Source organism: Polyodon spathula, chromosome 18 (genome assembly GCF_017654505.1).
Source record: "Polyodon spathula isolate WHYD16114869_AA chromosome 18, ASM1765450v1, whole genome shotgun sequence".
NCBI lineage: Eukaryota > Metazoa > Chordata > Actinopteri > Acipenseriformes > Polyodontidae > Polyodon > Polyodon spathula.
In genome coordinates, this window is record NC_054551.1 from 18696983 (window position 1) to 18711807 (window position 14825).

The window sequence follows — 14825 nt, forward strand, 5'->3', positions numbered from 1 at the left end:
TCATCCAAATATCAAACCAGGAAGGTTAATTTGTACAAAACCGGTGGTTACAAGCTCAAAATTGAAAAGGCACCATGAAACTAAACACAAAGATTAAGAAAAGCAGTATCATAATGTTCTGCCCTCTGGATACAGAATATTGTAGTAGGCAAGATGCATTTGTAATACAATACTGATGCGGTCTGTGACAGATCAAGAAAGGGCATATGAGTGGCTTGGTTAACCAGAGAGAAAAGGTCTCTATTCTTGCTCTCAGAAATAGCAACATTATGCATGTTAGAAGCAACTGTTTCCGAATTTAAAAGGATGGCACTGGGCAAGGCGTGCATTTTTTTTTACACTAACTTCCAACTGTGCATCAGTGCAATTCCTTTTTATTTACATTTTTGATTGAGTTATGTAGTGGCTATAACTTGCGTTTTATATTTTGCATAACCAATCAAATAAACTACTATATTTCATTTCATTACTGTACCTACATTAAGGTAATAGTGTCTGCCTGGGACACAGAAAAGTTGTCTTTTTTTTTTTAAATTAGGATAAATAATGTTGGGAATCCCTGCCTTTGACCAGCCCTCATGTATATTAGTCACACTTCACTGAGTTCTCATTCAATTCAAGTCTAGGCTTGTAAGTGAAAATAGTACAGATTTGAAAACACCGAGGGGTTTAAAAGCAGGCATAGTAAGTGGTTACTGGAGAAATCTGCAGCTAACGTAGCGAACTGACACCTACCTAGTAACACTATGAAATGTTAGTAGACTACTTATATTCCCTCCTGAACTTAATAGTAACTTACCCTCTGAAAGGTGTTGCAACACTTCTCCTTGTTATAGAGTACTACCTTAAATCAGGAGTCAAAGTGATATTCCTGGGATGCTTATTAATAATGCAAGGCAATCCTATCCTGCCCTTCAGATAGTACACATTTCACTATTTGCCTATTTAAACTCTGAAACTTTACCCCAACTCATGCCATCAAAGTCTACAAAAAACAATCTTAAAAGGAGTTGACAAAGTTAACCATAACCCTACTATGACCACAGGATACAGTTTGAAAGTTAATTGTACACACGCATAGGAAGGTAAGAGACTATTCTTTACACAGAGTGATCAGGGTATGGAATAAATTGCCAAGCTATGTCATTTAGTAGCCGACTTGATAATGTAGGGATCAATCAACTACCGGGAACCGGACATGCACTGATGGGCCATATGGCTTTGTCTGGTTCATAAATGTTCTTATGTTTGTGTTTTTAAAAAAACCTAAAAACGTACCATTGTGTTATACAGAGTATTTTATTCTAGTTCTCATATTTAGTTCTTTTATTAAAATCCAGAGGTCCATCCCCTGTCGAATAAAAGATTACCAAGGTTTGCCATGTTTTATTTATTATGGTTTTTACTTATCAGAGATTTAATACCTTGCTTGTCTATGCTGTAACATGCTTCCACTATGCCATGGGATACTAGTATAAAACTGTATTGGTAATTGTGGCAGTGTGCCCCGCCCATGTGTGTGTTAGGTGTTATATGTTGCGTGTGGTGTGTTAATGTTGGTGTATGTTTAACATAGCTTTGTCAAGGAAAAGTGTGTTGGGAAAACACACTTAAAACACTGAATAAATTTCCTTTCTATACTGTATTGTACTGTTTTGCAAAAAAAAGAAAAACAATAAAAACTATTTCTCAAAAACAAAGCTGTGTGTTGCAATAAGTCATAAAGCCAGAAGAAATATATTGTGCTGCATGTTATTTCAATTAGTTTGTTGAAAGCACCATCTCCTGGAACATGCTGAGAAGTGCATCACTACATATTTTTTGGAAAATGTTCACGAATTGCCTGCTGACTTTGTGAAAAGCACTAAATAAAAATTAACTGCTTCTCGGGAATCGGAATCACTCCCTCTGTTCTTTCATTCCTGTTCTGGGTGACAGACAAACCTTTGGAACAAATAATTAACATGGGGGAAACCTCATCTGACACTTGCGTAGTACCATCGGCAACAGCCGGATAGGAATCAAGATATACATAAAACCTACATCACAGTTCGGAACAATATTACCCGCAACATCGGAACAAAAATTACATGAGAAACCCCATTGACACCTGCGTATAAAAGGCCAGTAGTATTAACACAATAATAATAATAGTAGTTGTACTGAACTGCCCAATCAGAAAGATGGATGCATTTACTGGGTGGAACATGAATGATTAGCCGATTCATGTTTGACAGTGGGTATGATGTCACAGAGTTGAGCAAAATGTGAAGAATACATAAAATAAATACTGGTGTTCAGGTAGGCTCCTTGTCTAATCTGTTGTTACAAATACCCACTGACTGTGACTACAGCACAGAGGAATGGAAAGTGGCAGACATGGAGGCTAGCCCATATTACGTTAGAGTCATTAAAATGGCCTACAGTGTGCCCAGATTTGTATATTTATGTGAGCAGACTGAGATTGACAAGTATGGGACTTTCTATAACTGTCCCACGTGGATTCCAAAAGGTTTGGTTTGAGTAACAAATTCCAGGAATAAACGAGCTTCTCTGAGACACAAAGATTGTTGCTGTGACAAGTGCCAGCAAAGACAGGGCCCATTTCAAAAACAGTTTGTACAGTTTTTTCCCCTGGAAGACACTGTGTTTATACTGAGGTAAATTCAGGAGAGCCAGTGTTTAGCAATGGAAAGGAAATAATAAGAGCAACCTGCCTCAAGTGTAAACAGCCAGTAGACTGGACAGCCATGGGAAGCATGGTATGCCTGCAGTGTAGGGAGCTTACTGAGGGAGTTGCAGTACATTACAAGTGCCAACCAGAGACAGATCAAGATACTGGATGCCCGGGACAGCTTTACTGTTTGAGGGAGAAGACGAGAACAGAAAAAGACGGGGTCCCTCTTAACCTGAACAGAAGAGCGTGCTTGCTGCTAAATAGTTTTCTTAAGTATAGTTGCACATTGCACTTTCTAGAATTAAAAATAAACCTATGCTTTCTGGTCACCAGCACCATTTTTTTCTGAAAGACGAACCACGGCTGTCTTTTCTTTTATCACCTTTGATGAACTAGCAACACTTTGGATTTTTATAAACTATGCAAGACCTTTCTAACTAACCATTTTCTCTGAAAAATGAACTTATACCACATAATGGCCATCTAGGCAGTGTATCTTTATCCATCAAAAGATCAGGGTGCTGTTTGGTCTTGCAATATCGCTCGCTAGAAGCAGGTTTTTGAGGAAATAGGCTGAAGTCTATTTTTTGCAAAGGTGTTAAGTCAAGATGTATAATTAAAATGTTATACATACCAATTCAATGTGATAAGCTTAGACTTTATACATACTCAAACTAATGCATTACAATTATATTTACTTGGCGTAATACGTGCATTTTTGCTTGAATGTGCTAAATATTTTGTTGTATCAATTTAAACATTTAGGACAGCTAGCAGATATATTGTAACAACATACCACGTCATGAAAGGTGGCTAGGCAGCTGAAAAACTGGACATGAAAACTTTAATCAAACGATACCAAAGCGTTCTTTTTCCAACCTCCGATTCTCAACTGAGCTTATGAGAATATGAACCCAGCCTCGGCAGTTGAATCCTGATTTTAGACTGAAAAGCCTTACCTACTGTGAGGGGGTGCCCACCCCTTTTGCTTACTATATATTACATATTATATATATATATATATATATATATATATATATATATATATATATATATATATATATATATATATATATATATATATATATATATATATATATATATACTTTACATTGGTGTTTCCATTTTTTTGTCCACTACCTGTGTGTGTGTGTGTGTGTGTGTGTGTGTGTGTGTATGTATATACACACACACACACACACACACACACACACACACACACACACTACCGGTCAAAAGTTTTAGAACACCTCTATTTTTTCCAGTTTTCTATTGAAATTTTTGCAGTTTAATGTCTCAATGTACTCTGAAATTAAAGCATAGAACAAATAAACAATTGGAGATAAAAAAGAAATCATGGAATCATGTTGTTTTAGTCAAAAATTTAAATTGTTAAAGTAGCCACCTTTTGCAGATATAACAGCCGAACACACTCATGGCATTCTTTCTACAATGGAAATCAAATATTGTTCGGAAAGTTCTTCCCAACACTGTTGCAGAAGTTCCCACAAATCTGTTGTACTTATAGGTTGCTTTGCTTTCACCCTTCTGATGAACCAAAGATTTCAAATTTTGATTAATCTGTCCATAAGACCTTCCAGTCTTCAGTAGTCCAATGGCGGTGCTTCATGGCCCAGGCAAGCCCCTTTTTCTTATTTTGCAATCTTAGCAATGGCTTTCTTGCTGCCACTCGACCTGTCAAACCTGCAGCTTGAGGTCTTCTCTTCACAGTTGAAACTGAGACTTGCTTACTTCGACCAGTGTTAAGTTATGCTTGAAGCTGTTGTCCTGTGAGCCACCTATCACGCAAGCAGTTGACTCTCAGAAACTTGTCTTCTGATTCTGTTGTGGCTTTGGGTCTGCCAGACCTCTTCCTGTCAGAGTTTCCTCCAGTTTCCAAGTGCCTTTTGATGGTGTAGGAAACTGTACTCACTGACACCTTGGCTTTCTTTGCAATTTCTCTAAAGGAAAGACCTACACTTTTAAGGGTTATAATGGTCTGTCTTCCTTTAATTGCCTTTTTCTCACCATTATGATAGCAATATACTACTTCCTGCAGTACAATACTGTCCAAATAATGCTTAAGATGGTGTAGTAACACAGTCTGTTCCAACACTGCTTTTATAAAGACAGAGGGTTTGTAAGTAATCAACTAAAGTTGGGACACCTGTAGGAATTGTTAGCATCAACTTTCAAGGCTTAATTTACTTTCATTGCTGAAGAACAGCTGTAAGTTGTTAACCCATTACTTGTTCCCTGAAAAAGGCCTTTTTGTATAACTCTGAAATGTATATTATTTTTCAGTTTTTGGTAACCTAAACTTTTTTTTTAACCTCTGGCAGTTTACCACTTACCTTTGTACCATTTCAGGTTATTCACTGGACTTGAACTGCTTAAATTTCAATAAAAACTGGAAAAATGGGGGTGTTCTAAAACTTTTGACCAGTAGAGTGTGTGTGTGTGTGTGTGTGTGTGTGTGTATATATATATATATATATATATATATATATATATATATATATATATATATATATATATATATATATATATATATATATATATATAAATACAATTTAAATAGCATGAGCACAGTCAAATTGTTACTTATAAGTCTGTAACATAGTTGACACAAAATATAATTTTGACAGGGATTTATGGCTTTTTATTCACAGGTGTTCTGTTGTTAAGCTTAGCAAGTGTTTTTTGGTATAATTTTAACTGTTTTTTAAATAAAGAAAAGTTTATTGAAAAAAAATACATGTTGCTTTTACAAGGTGCAAAAGTCAATGACCCATATATGGATCTGTACAAGTTAACAGTTTATTGCACCTGGGTCTACTGTAAGTGGTGCAGCAGGCTAATTTACAAGACTTTCATGCCTCAGCTTCACATGTATTCATATATTGACTTTAGCACACATCAAAAAGACAACACACCAATGGACTTAGGGAGACCCAGTGCCAATTTAGAATTACCAATAAATGTTAACTTTAATAAGAGATAAGATCATGGCAATAATAAAAGCTGTCTTACCTCTCAATCCCAAGCTCATTGTTAGTTAACTGCTGGACAGTAATCATCACTTTCTTTTCAACCCCCTGTCTGAGTTTAAAGTAGAATTTGTCTCTGTCCTTTGGGACGGGGCTGTAAAAATAAGAAAAGGAGCTTGTTTCTCAGATATCAACTAGACACACTGTAATTAAAAGTGCTGATCTAAATTAGGAACTTTTTACGGGTTGTCTAAACTATATATTAACTGTATTCTCTGTGTATCTTCTTGTTGTTTAGATTCTCTTTCTGTTTCATGCGTGATTTCAATTGAGCGGATTTCCACTCTGATATTACGGTGGGAGAAGCGGGTGTCCGTCGAGTCTGCTTATGGAGAACTCTGATCAGAGCATTCTGTGCTGCTTATGAACTGCAGTTTTCAACTCGTACAGTTGAACACCAATCTGTGAAGCAAAATCTTTTTGCATTTTTTAGCAGTATTAATGCTCCGGTAATAATCACAATTCTCATACTTCAATGTTTTTTTATGTATTTATTAGGCGCGGACGCATTTTAATAACAGTGATAGCAGCTGGTTGAATTTGTTTTCAGTGTTTGATAGAATACACCCACATTATCCTGTGTATCATTTCTCAAGTAGACATTTCTTGCTTGCAAAAGACAAACAAAGGAGAAGAAAGTCTACAGGAAGTGCCAAGCCATGGAAAGTTATACGGAGTCCATTTGGATAATTATTATGTTGGGTTTTATTAAACGTTATTCATTGTTAGTTATTATAGTTTTATCTTGAGGTTAATGTTTTTGAAGTTGTAAACATTTACTGGCACACATTTATGCTGAGATGGGAAGTAAATGGTAATGTGATAAATACAGTGCAGACTATTTTGGATTATTTCTAATAACTTTGCCAAATAGAAAGCAAAAACATGTGTTTCTGAAGAGATTCCCAAACACTGTCTTTTGATTCTGTGCACACAAGAGTTGTACTTAAATGTTTTAAGAACTGCTGTTTGGAATTCTGCCCTAAACTAGCGTTGCGGCATAAATAACATTTAAAAAAAAACAGGAAAAAAGTGTTTCAGATTATTCTAAAAAACAAAAAGGATGAAAACCACTGGTTTAGATATTATACCTAAAGTTTCCTTTTCCATCATCCTCTTTCACCTCCAATGAGACAGTAAATGTGAAGACGTCACTCTCCAGGGTGGGGAGGGAGGTATCTTTGACATCTGGGGCAGGTTTAGACGAGCGTCGGAAAGCTGTGGAAAAGCTGTACAGAATACGACTGACCTGGAAAATGAAAACAAATATTTTGGGGGTTTCAGTAAACAGAATGAATACACAAAGCAGATAAAACTTTCAGTAAGCATGAATTCAGACAATTATATGTAAGCAGTAACACACGACAGGATGTGCAGCAGTTATAACATTACTGCACAGCTACTGTCGTGTGTTAAAGCACTTAGAAAATTACTTTATGTTAATTTTACATAAATTTTTATTGAATGTACCCTTCCACCAGTGAAAAATAGTCCTGACACTTCGGCTGCAGAGAACACAAATTTGCTGAAAGAACGTATTACTGCTGAATTAACTGTTCATTTATTGACGTATTTATTAATTGTTATACTGCAGCTTGAATGGTTCTGTTTTTATGTGAAGTACAGCTACAAAAATATAACAATAAAACTGCATAGCCTCCAAAATGTGCTCCTGCCAATCCGTCATTTCACACTGCGGATCCAGAGCGATGCCACCAGACCTATAGTGCCGGAGGACAACGCAGATCTGGCAGCTCCACTGCAGAACCACAGGCACCCTATTGGCCACAGGGGTCGCTGATGCATGGTAAGCTGTGGATTCCCCTGCCAACCTAAGCCCTCCTTACCTGGGCAGCGCTCTGCCAATTGTGCGCCACCCCCTAGGAACTCCAGGTCATGGTTGGCTGCGACGTAGCCTGGATTTGAACTTGCGATTTCCAGGTTATAGGGCACAACCTGCACTCCCCGCGGAGTGCCTTTACTGGATGCTCCACTCGGGAGCCCCAAATTTTGAGATTTATAAAACAAATTCATTAACATTTTATATTTATATGATCAGGTTTACTTTCTGACTGTTAACCTAATGTATAATTATGAAAAAAGCTGAATATCTAAGTGGCCTGTAGTTTTAACTACCTGTAATGGTGTTGAAATGCACTTTTTTGAAAGCTGTTGACCCCAGCGCACTTTGACCTTGATGGAGTTAATTTAAGTATTAAAAATGTGATGAGGCAAAAAAGTTCTGGCCTGTGTGGTAATGCAAAAATTCCTGGACAGCCATGTAATCAATAAAAACCAATTACATTGCCCATGACATTTCATAAGAACAAGTATACTACTGTTAATCAGAATACTGCCCAAAACTTTACCATGGTAAATCTGCACAGTATTTTTGCTGTTTTACCATGCTTTTCCCATGGTTATCCTATGCAGTTTACCATGGTTTACAGTGTTTTTAATATGCCTTACCATACTTCTCTGGGCTTTACTATGCTTACATGGTATTGATTACAGCACTAGTGAACCACCTGTCCATGTTGATCCGGGATTACCCCTAAACATAAGTGAATGATGCAATCAAGGAGGATTCCATGGTGTTGTAAAATGCTTTAAAAATCCAGCAATTGTTAGACCTGAGCGGTATAGGTTGCATTGCAAACAATGATGAAACACTTGTGTGCATGTTTGTTTAATGTTATGGCTTAATATCTAGCACTTACTGCTTCCTTGATTTCACAGGAGAAGACATGAATTTGGAAATCCTCACTGCTCCGATAGCTCTCAGTAAACGCAAAGCAATCACTTTCTGGGGTGCCATCAAGTCCTCGTACACAGAACAACACTTTATAGATGGGGAAAGAGGCAATCTCTGTGTCTGACGCTTGATCTTTTATTCTGCAGAAAACAAATGTTTCAAACTGTTACCTAATACAGGCTTATTTGCCTATTGTATAGATATCATATACAGAACTTCTGATGACAGCAATTACATTAAACAAGTAGTAATTACATTAAACAAGCCAGTCGATCTGGTACTGTATATGGTTCATGCAGCACATAGGAATGTAAGTAAAGTTATGGCCCATCTAAGCTCGTCCAGTTCCAGTAGCTGATTTATGTCATACCTCTGTTAAATTGGGTCTTAAAGAAACTAAGTGATTCAGCATCAACAACATGACTAGGTAGCCCATTCCACACCCTCACCACTCTGTGTGAAGAAGTGACACCTGACCTCTGTCCTAAGCCTATTTCCATTTCCAACTGTGTGAAGTGTCTATCTCCACTTCATTTCCAACTGTGTCCTCTGGCCCCCTATAATTCTTGTTTAATTAAGAGGTGTGCATGATAAGCTGGGAATGCAATGAGCTACACTTACCTGACAGATCCCTCTGGGATGTTGGGCACATACAGAGTTACAGGAAAGGAGATGGCAGTCTGAGCCCTCAGAGTAGTCATGGCTTTTAGAGCTTCCGACTCACTGCGCGGTGCTCGAACCATCATGCACCCCAGATAGCAGAGCTTATTGAACAACACACTGTCCTCTTCAGAAGCAGCAGTTGAATCAGAATTGCTGGCAGGGACGACTTCTGCGAGAAACAAAAAGCAACATTTTATATTTCACCAAAAATGAGACAGAACCAAGGAATTCCCTTAATAGGTAATCGTCCATTATTTTAAAACAGATAAAAGATTTTCTAAAGTGCAGCTGTACCCATATATGTTGTCCAGTGTATTTAATTTAACTCCTAGTAATGTGTGTGGGGGAGGGCAGTCCTTCCTCCAGAGCTGATGTTGAAAACATGAAAGTTAAAAGCTAAAGTAATAAAACATGCTTCTCTATAAGTTTGAATAATGAATCGGTATTAACCTGTGGGTGAGGACCCTAACACGAGATTGAAAGACGGGTTCTGTTGCTCTGTGGCAGACAGGCTGGGAGACTCTGTTTGCGCTTCATCGTTTTTCTCGCCTTGGTCTTCTAGTATCTCTTCCATAGCTTTCTCCAGTTGCTCATTCCCATTGGAAGCTATCTGCTCAAAAATATAAAATAAATAGTAAACAACCTAAAATGTCAGTATATAAGTATATCACATCAGACATTTAACTAGCTTGCTCACTGAACTTAAATTAATTGTAGCAAAATAATTCCATAACTCTTACCTGTTTCATACTTTCATTTGCTACATTAGTCTCAAATGTGCAGTTCGAAAGAAGTGCATGGTACAACAAACATGTATTTCTATTTTAAAACACTGTATATTATACTACTTTAGGTTAAAGAAAATTATCAGTTTCTATGTCTGTTTCTCAGAATATCTGTTACATTTGCACCTCCTGTATCTTCTGGGTCAAATCATGTTCCTGTCAAACACAATCAATAGGGGAAGCTGCTAGTTAGTTAATGATGGGAAAAAGACACTGAAGAAGGGGAGGGGGAGGGGGGGCAATTTCATCCTCCTTGAAATCAAGCAAGTGCAACACTAACTGAAAGCATTGATATCAACCACAGGTTTCTTTACCAAGTGCAGTTCCAGATACCATGTCTACAATAATGTGTGTTTCTTTTAAAATTGGACATTTGAAAGTGAACAACAGGTAAGACTTATGGAATTAGTTTGTCAGCTATTTTAGTTACTTTAGAAACTTTAGTCAGTTTCAATGTATTCACTGACCAAGATGTTTGCATTTTACCAAGTCCTACTGATGAAAACTGCAAAATGTTTGAATAGGGGGGATCCTAAGGGTGGTGGGAAGTGAAATGGCTTTGGTAGCATTTCATGTGGGCACACACACATTATCTATAGCTGACCCGACATTAGAAGATGTCTTTACCTTCAGCCGTGGTTTTCTCTCCCCACTGGAGGGAGAATCCTCGCTCTGTTGCGACACCAGCACAAACTCCTCGCTGTTCACAGTGGACACAGAGTCTGACAAGCTGCTCATTTTGCTTAAAGAGGAGCTGTCCTCCATCTCTGTGGGCTACCAGTCCCAACGTGATTCAACCCACTGCAGAACAACCTACAGGAGAGAAAAAACATATTCATCAAAACAGGTCAAGTATTCTGGGTAAAAAAACAAAAAAATAAAAAAAATAAAAAAACATTCATCAAAACAGATCTAGTAATCTGGCAGAAAAAGGATAAATTGCCATCCTGGAATCAACAAAGTTTATGTATTCTTCCAGCTTCTAAGCATTTTTACTCTACAAGTGTGCCCTGTGGGGTATTGCCTCATCAGGTCAGGGCTTCCCAGATGCTCATTAATTTTGCAGGACACTCCACATAATCCATAACTATCAAAGACTCAAAGGTGAGGAATTAGCAAATACTAAACTAAACTTCAGACATTCAATGACAAATAGAAGACCTCAAATGTTGGATTTTTGTTTTTTTCATATATATTTCTATTTTGACAAAGTATTTTTCAATGTTTTCAAATGTTGGAAGGTTTGAGAGTCAGACTTGCAGAGGTGTGCGTGACTAATTAGACACGTAGGCAAACATTAAAAAAAGTAGAAAATAAAATTAAATAAGTAAAAATAAATAGCATAAAATAAAGACATGAGAATTAAGCCTCTTTCACACTGGCACTCCTACCAAGGTCACAATTCCGCATAGTGTGAAACCATGTACTGGGTCGTACTCGGGTTGACCTGGGTCCCAGCGACCCAGCTCAGGATGTGGGTCAACACGTTTTGGAAGCCAACAACATAATAAACAGCCTCACCTGCATGAACGTTTCACTTCCGCAAGGAACATTAATTAATTAACATTAATTCTGTTTAGCCATATTTTTGTTGATTGAGACACATCATGAGCCAGATTTGCTCAACATTTGGGCTGACTGTTCAATCCAGAGAAGCTTGGACAGTTCAATCTGGACAAACTGCATCCAGGGCATTGTGCACTTGCGTCTGTCACCCAGGTCGACCCTGCTTTATTAAAAGTGTGAAATCGCATAGTCAACCCACATGACACCAGGTCCTGACCCGGGTAGGTTCTGACCTGGGTAGAGCATGCCAGTGTGAAAGGGGCTTTACATAGGTTGGCACAACAAGGAAATAAAATACAGTAAAAAGAAGTGAAAACAGGAGAAAATAGTAGGGTGTGTGAGGTTTAAGACATTGAAAAAATTATTCAAGTCAAAACATTTGTCATTGAATTTAAGTTTCTTGTACAATCCCACATAAACCTACAAGTCTATTTTAGAGAAGAAAAAAAAATAGAAACTAAATCCTGTAAATCAGGTCAGCAGAATCAATTACAGAAAGACTAAAAATTGCATATCCAAGTGCTTTCTAGGTTGTCAAGTCAAAAAAAAAAAAAAAGTCACTTTTATATTTTGTTTTATTATCCCCAGCCAGGGATATGCATTGTAAAGGAGTGCATACTTCTCTACATATGCCACAATTTAAAGTTTTGCATGTATCTAGAGAACTTGTCCTATTGAGATGGAAAAAGAGTAGGTTCCATGGAACATACAGTAGGTTCCATGGAACATGACCCCGTTACTATGGTAGGCACGGTGCACGATACTGCAGTGTGCCGAAGGTGTTCCAGTCAGTTACTGCAGACATTGTTTTTAAACCATGCCTCAACTCCATTTGTGAAAATTCCCCTGAAAATCCTTCAGGCGTCACATTTCTTTAGAACTTAAATGTCCTGGCTGTGCACCAGATGGTGTCGTATCAAAGTGTTTTTAATGCACAATTTGTTTACTAAAAAGTCTTGAAGACACTGAAAACTACTTCAAAAGTTTGTCATTAAAAGAAAAGTTTATTTTCTTGAGATTGAAAGTACAAATCAGTTATCTTTGTATTACCCTGTCACTATAGTGATTATCAATTTACGAGTTCTTCTTTTTTTTTTTTTTTTTTTTTACACACACACACACACACACACACACACACACACTTCCAAACCAAACCAAACCTGTCCGCATAGGGCAGTTAAATCAATGAGAAATGTCTAATTATACTACAGGATTAAAGTATGAACACAAATATAAAAATAATTATTTTTAATATATAGATGCTGAATAATCATGTGGTACAGTTTTCAAGACGTTTCACACTGTTTTAGTTCCCAGTCCAGGCAGTTTTGTCTTCATCCAGCTTTCACCCACTCCACAGATAACGTAAATGCTGTTTCAACTGTTCTATGGGATACAGATAATATTAAAAAAAGACATGATTTCAAATTTGAGTTACAGCCGATCACCAACAGAGAAAGGGTGCCCCAAATAATTCTCACAGCGGTTGCAAGTGCTCTGGACACAGCTACTGTATCAGTCTGAAACTGAGAAGTTACCTGGGACATCAGCATCCTCTGCTGGCATTTTTGTGGCTGTAGACATCTTAGAGGGAATGTGTCCATATTTTTGGATACATATTTAATAATGAAAATAAAAAATTATATATTTATAAACAGCATCTATTCATGTTTGTTTTTTTTTTTTTTCCCCCCACTTCCTACACTGCTGAACAACTGGAACTAAAGTTAATTTAAACAAAGCTTAGTCAGCTCCAAGCTTCCTCTTGATAGGAGTAAATACTGTATTCCTTCAAATTCAAGGCGCTTTTTAAACAATTTTTTCTTCTCAAAAAGTCTTAAATTCGAGTATAGGGATGTGTGTATTAAAATGGCCAACAAAAGACGTGACTGCCAGAGTACACAAGCGGCAATGTGACTGACTGCCGAGAAAAGGAAAATGAAGTCACTGCTCGAATACACAAGCAGCAACGTGACTGACTGCCGAAAAAAGAAAGACGTCACTGCTCGAGTACACAAGCAGCAACGTGACTGACTGCCGAGAAAAGAAGAACAACGTCACTGCTCAAGTACACAAGCAGCAACGTGACTGACTGCCGAGAAAAAATGCTCTGCCCAATCTCAAATCAACCTTGACATAAAGGCAGCCATTTTCACAGAAGCGGGAGTCATTGTCTGGGAGATGTCACGTAATAAAGAGGACTCCATCTCAGAGGATTATGACTAGGAGAGATTTACTGTTCTTACAGGTATGTGAATTTACCAAAACACAATATGGTTTACAATATGCCAAATAGATGAGTTTGTAGCATTTAATTGCAATTCCCTGGTCGCTTACAAGGGCTTGAGTAGAGTAGTATTAAAGGGGTTTGATTTGAGGAACGGGGGTGCTTGTGTAACAAGGAATTAGAGACAAAGTTGGACAGCTTCAGCTCTCTGAACTCTTACATCACCGGGTCAGGCCGCATACGCATCGCTGAGCGGCTAGAGAATGAGAGACAGAACAGTCGGACGAGTGAAACTCACTCCCCCCCCCCCAAAAGAAGGACCCCCGGCTCCCCGCAGAACCGCACCGTGAAGATAGGGAAGAGACCGCTGAGCCGCACTCATAGATAAAAGAAAGCTGTAAAGAAGAGAAGATACAGGGAGAGGTTAGTATGACTGGCTATGAATTGGAGGCCATCCGCGCTGTGGAGAAGAAAACCTCCCCTATTGGGGGGAAACCTCTAGCAGACCTGGCGGAGAGGGAGCCCCCCACTTCGGGCATACTAACAAAGGACTTTTGAGTTACTGCAATGTCTGAAGGGGAGGATCTGATGTACTACTCGACTGCTGAAGTGGACTAGCGCCCCATGTTTTTTTATCAGGTGCTGATTGACTCCTGCTGCGGATGTGGCTGCTCCGATCCGGAAAGAGTGAGAGGTTTAGAGACTTGAGAATAGCCCAGTCCGAGTCAGGAGGGAGTTGAGGTGAGAGAAAAACCAAATGTCTGGTAATGATTGTTCTTGATGAGTCAATAAAAAGAGAATCTCTAGGAAGACAGGAAATCTTGGAGGCGAGTCCATTTTTGCGAACTGAACGTACTGACCCTTACGAAGCTGATCTGTTTTGGAAGATCTGATAAAGAGAATGTAATGACCCCCAGGAATTTGGGTGAGGCCAGAGCACCGCAATCCTAAGGCTGGGAAACTTGCGGATGTTGGCACAGAAAACTGAGCAGCGAGGGAATCCGAAAAAAGCATCTAAGCATAGTGCTTCCATAACAATGTCATCGAAAGGAGTGAAGCAACTATGGCGAAGAGTGGAGATAAGAAGAAGAATATCCAAAGA

The 14825-nt window shown here is 38.3% G+C and overlaps 1 protein-coding gene across 2 annotated transcripts in view; it reads right to left on the bottom strand.

Annotated features, from left to right (window-relative positions):
• rabgap1l (RAB GTPase activating protein 1-like) overlaps positions 1-14825 on the bottom strand; it is a 378634-nt gene that overhangs the window by 333765 nt on the left and 30044 nt on the right. For both annotated transcript variants that reach the window (XM_041277492.1, XM_041277489.1), the window contains 6 exons: positions 10558-10743; positions 9596-9755; positions 9104-9314; positions 8448-8622; positions 6819-6976; positions 5711-5821 (listed from right to left, as the gene is read on the bottom strand). In XM_041277492.1, coding sequence (XP_041133426.1) covers positions 5711-5821; positions 6819-6976; positions 8448-8622; positions 9104-9314; positions 9596-9755; positions 10558-10695 — 953 coding nt within the window. In that variant the 5' untranslated portion in view covers positions 10696-10743. The remainder of the gene's footprint in view (positions 1-5710; positions 5822-6818; positions 6977-8447; positions 8623-9103; positions 9315-9595; positions 9756-10557; positions 10744-14825) is intronic.